We start from the raw sequence: 4779 nt of genomic DNA, 5'->3' as shown, positions 1-4779 counted from the left end.
TGTTTCTGTGAAGGTCTAAACATAACCTCAGACTTCTCTTTCAATCTGAAAAAAAAAAAAAAAGGAATTCCATTCCTGCCATCCTTTAATCCAGAAACTCACAACTCCTAACCACCAACCTGCTTAGTTTAAATCTCTCCTGCAGAAATTTCTTGGCTAACCAGGGAAGGGCAGTCCCACAGGCAGATGGGAGAGGTTGGCCAGGGACACCCCTGCTAGGTGACACGGAGACCCCACAGAAGCCAAGTACATCTTCTCAGGAACACTGGCTCTGCCTGGCTCCTAGTGTAGACATTTGAAAGGGAGGGTAGCAAGAACACTCACTCCCAGGTTTTCAAAAGCATCATCTCCAGAAAGGGCAGCTGGGAGCGGTGGGCATCCTCCTGTCATTCCAATCTTTCTCCTTGCCACCATCCCTTCATCCCTTACAAAGACTGCCACAAGGAAAGTACTAGCACAGCCAACACTGGTGGGAAGAGAAAACGCAGGCTGGCTGGCTGGTTCTCTCTCTCTCTCTCTCTCTCTCTCTCTCTCTCTCTCTCTCTCTCTCTCAACTCCTCCCCTTTTCCAAACTCCAGGAACCTTTTTCTGCCTTCCAAAACCGGCCTCCACAATGGCCCAAGATTCTTTTTACACAGGACCCCTCCCTGGGGGCAGGAATCCCTTGGGCCAAGAATGAGGTAGCTCGGTCCCAATGCAGTGAAGGCTCAGCGACCTGGCACTACTAAGGTGACCCCAGGAGGCCTTGCCAAGGGTCCTTGCACCGTGGAGAATCCATCCATGGGTGACTCCCGACCTCAGACTTGGGAAAGGAGAGGAGAGCCCCAGGCCCAGGGAGTCGACCGCTTGTTCCCTTACCCCTTAAGCGCGTCGTGTCCCCCGCCGCCTCTCCTTTTGGCCCGGCTGGCTCGGGTCTCTTTCAAGTTCCCAGCCTCCGAGTTGGCGTCCGCGCCGTGGCTCGTGTAGGACGCAAGTAGAACGATAAATCCCAGGGCGACCTCCAGCAGCCCCCCTGGCCGCATGATGCCGAGCGGCCGCGCCCCGCCGCCTGTCGCCGCGCCCAAGGCGCCCGGAGCGCACCGCGCCGCTGTCCTGCTGTCCCGCTGTCTCGCTGTCCCGCTGTCCCGCTGTCTGCGCGTTCTGGCCGGGCTGCTCCCGCTTCAGGCGGCCCTTGCCAGCTGCAAGAGACACAGATCCCGCGGGGGGCGACGTTCAGACGCGGGATGCTGAGCCCGCGGTCCCGCTCCGAGTCCTGCGCGCCGCCTGCTCGTGGCGCAGTTACTTGGCGAGTGGAGACCGCCGGGTCCCCAGCTGGCCACACAGCTCCGGCCACCCGGCCACCCCTCCACCCCCGAGCCGGCCGCAAGCCTGGCGCCCTGAACCCCGTCCCCCAAGGGCCTCGGCCCCGCGCGATCGCGTCCGGGTGGTTCTCGGTGCCACCGATTGCGCGCGTCGCGACCAGAGCGCCCAGCCAGAGCCCGTGCAGTGCGCGCCCGCCGAGCCGGCCCGACTAGCTGAACAGCTGTCAGCCAGGCCCGGCCCCGACCCCCGGCCCTGACCCCGGCCCGGCCCGCGGACCCACTGGGCGAGCGGCGCTGCGACCCCGACCGCGGACTCGGCCCCGCACTGCGCGCCCCGCGGTCCCGGACGCCGTCGCGCTGCACCGCCGTCTGCCGGGCTCCGCGCCCCCTCCCGCCCCACCTCTTCAAGTATCGTCCGCGCGGCGCCTTCTCGCGAGAGAAATACTTTTTTTAAAAAAAGAAAGAAAAAGAAAATGACACCCCCTCCTCCATCCTGCGTCTCCACCCCACCCGGCCCCGCGCGTCCTCCCTTTCCACTCCTCGCTGCCAGCCGGGCCTGGGCGCAGCCGCCGTGCGGGGCAGAACCGGCGGGGGGAGGCGGGATGACGGGGGTCGGGGAGCAGGGTGCCCAGCCGAGGGGTGAGGGTGAGCTGGGTGCCAGCCGGCTGGGGGTGGGGTGGTGGCCGAGGGGGCGGGGAGGGCACGAAGCGACAGGGAGGGGCGAGTCGGTGCCAGCCTGGGGGCCGGGTGAGGGCGGACAGGGTCGGACCCGCGCGGAGACCGGTGCCACCTGCCCCAAAATGCGCGCGGGCACCCGAGGAGCTGGGTCCTGGAGAGGGCGGCGCCGAGCCCTGGACCCCGCCACCCTCCCCACGGGCTTCTAAGCCCACCCAGGCCCAGCCCTGGGCCCCGCCGAAGTCCAGGCTGCTCCACTCGACGGGCTGGGCCCGGGCAGTGAAGTGTGTTCCTGTGGCCCAGCCCACGATTAAGTAAATCACACAGGAGCCTAAATTCGCCTCTCTTCGAAGAAGACCCAAAGTATACACAAGAGAACGAAAGGAAAGGCAGGTAATAAGAAACAGGAAAGTAGGCCTTTATCCCGGAGGAGCAGAGAGAGAGGCAGAGGACAGAAAGAGGACGAAGATGTCACGGTTGTGCACAGCTCCGCACGATGAATACGACCATTGTGCACCGCAGACATGGACTCATAAAAATAAACTTTTTAACAAGTTTATAAAAATAATAAAAAGATTGAGGCTTTCCCCAGTTGACCCTATTTACACACCCACGCCTGTGTGCACACAACACATACACAGGAGTGCACACACAGGGTTGCCTGCTCAGCTTGTGCGAAGCACAGTGAATTCGGTGATACCTTGGGAGTGTGGGAGTCCAACTGGCCCTGACTGAACAACCGGAGCTCCCGAAAAATCCCTACATTGTACCCACCAGCTGTCAGGCCAGGAATGGAGCTGGTACCCTGAGTACAGCGGGTGCAAGTACCAGCTTATGTGCAACCGTCTCTGCCCAAAGGGCGGGACCTGGAAAGGTTATTCAGCTTCTTCCCAAGTCCTAGGTGGACCGTGCACGTTATAATACTGAAGATGGCCCTGCTGGACAGCAATTGTAGATGGACTTCAAGACCGAAACAGTGAAACTATGGAAAACAGGAATCAGTTTAAAGTCAGCATCTTAATAATACAATGTCCAGTCTAAGGTCTAACCTACAAAATGTCTCCTTGCAGATCCGTATATCCAAGTTTTGGAGGTTTTTGTTTGCTTGTGTACCAGAGATCGAACTCATGACCTTGAGCTTGCCAGACCAGCGGTTATACCACTGAGCTATAGCCCTGGCCCCAATCCAAGCATTGTAAAGCTGAGTGAAGTAGATTATTCATTCCAGTTGTACCTACTGGGCACCAAGTACCCATACTGAAGCATGGGGACAGGACTTGGGGGAAGCAAAATGCACATGCTTCTGGCCTCACCCACCAGGGAGCCTGTGGGGAGATGCAAACTGGACCCGAATCAGGACTCGCTGTTAAGGGCCAGCCAGTCCAGGGGGCTTCCCTGGAGAATCCATGACACGGTGGCTGACTGGTCTAGGGCGGATCAAAGGAAATGACATTTAGCTTAAACCTGACTAGACCTGGCTTACTGAGAGGCAGTGGTTACCAACCCTGGCAGCAGAACAACCTAGGAAATTTAAGAAGAAATTTGATATTGAGACCCAAATCCAGAGGTTGTGGGTGGAGCTTTTGACATGGATTTTTAAAAAAAAAATCCCAAGATAAAGAGAGGTAAGAGGGGTGATCAATCAAAAGATACAGCAAATGTTTTTGAAAAATGTTTAATGTGTTGCCGTAAAAAGACACATTGCTAAGAACAAAGGAATATGTGCTTCCAACAAGAAAGGAAATATTCAGAGGATTTTAAGGAGGATTAATGGGCAATGTGTCTTTTACTGGAATAAATATTTAATTTAAATCATCACTAGAGGTTCTGATCTGTAATTCACCTCTCGTTGATCAGCCACTGTAGTAACTTTTTTTCTTCCTTGGCACTGTGGCCAGGTCTGGCATGGGGTCTGATGATTCCAGGCCCCTGGCATCCCACCCAAAGAACTGGCCAGACAGCAGATGAGCCTGAAAAGCAACGTTGACTTACGGTAGCAGAAGTAAAAGGAAAAGTGAAGAATTAAAAACACAAGAAAAGAGACATCAAGATATATCCCACATACGGGATGGGGCAGCAGCAGAAAGACAGCGTGACCCTGAGGTCAGGGATCACTCTCTCTTTTCTTTTCAGAGCTGGTCAAAGTTGTTCTGATGGTATCTTGACATGTTCCCACAGTGGACAGGTTGTATCCCATTGCTTCACTTCTGTTCTGGTTCTATATGACTGACGGGCTTCGTCCTGTTGCCCAGCCAGCCTGTCATGTCTTAATTTCCTGCCTCATTTCTCCCCAATAGACATAAATCCTCATAACTCTTTATGGGGTTGTTGAAGGACTGGAGATTGTGATTTTTATGTAGCTCCTTCCTTCTGAAAGGGACTGCAGGCCCCACCTTCCAGGGGTTACGCACTCTCTAACTGCCTCACTATCTTAGCGTTCACTGGATAGACTGAGAAAAAGCTGTCAGTAAGCAACAAGAAAAGAGTTACTGAAATGGAGAAGGGCTTGGAGAGCCTGTCCAGAGCCTGTGGCTACCAATGCGTCTTCATGGTGACTCTGCTTATCTGTACGTGAAGCCAACCTGGGGTGCTGCTTTCTGAAGAGGAGCCTCAGGTCTTACAGAGGTTCACACGACTAGAGTCTTGGTCCTGTGAAAAGCCCAGTGATTGTTAGGACCATTTCCTATGCAGGGCGTTTAAGTTTGCCACAGTGTTCTTTGAGGAAGGATGAGAAGAGTTTTTCAGGAACTAGGACTAAAGCCGGGCTGGAGGGGCTGCGAGGCTGCCCACTCGTCTCCCTGTG

The 4779-nt window shown here is 55.7% G+C and overlaps 1 protein-coding gene across 1 annotated transcript in view; it reads right to left on the bottom strand.

Moving 5' to 3' along the window:
- The window catches only part of Fbn1 (fibrillin 1), a 217364-nt gene extending 215697 nt beyond the window's left edge, over positions 1 to 1667 (bottom strand). Inside the window, exons 1-2 of the mRNA XM_004639014.2 lie at positions 1583 to 1667; positions 859 to 1178 (exon numbers count right to left, since the gene is read on the bottom strand). Of these exons, the coding sequence (XP_004639071.1) occupies positions 859 to 1022 (164 nt within the window). The 5' untranslated portion in view covers positions 1023 to 1178; positions 1583 to 1667. The remainder of the gene's footprint in view (positions 1 to 858; positions 1179 to 1582) is intronic.
- Positions 1668 to 4779: the final 3112 nt, after the last annotated feature.

This window comes from Octodon degus, unplaced genomic scaffold (genome assembly GCF_000260255.1).
Source record: "Octodon degus isolate 3935 unplaced genomic scaffold, OctDeg1.0 scaffold00105, whole genome shotgun sequence".
In the NCBI taxonomy this organism is placed as follows: domain Eukaryota; kingdom Metazoa; phylum Chordata; class Mammalia; order Rodentia; family Octodontidae; genus Octodon; species Octodon degus.
Note: the sequence above shows the minus strand (reverse complement) of the source record. Positions and strands in the feature narration are given on the sequence as shown.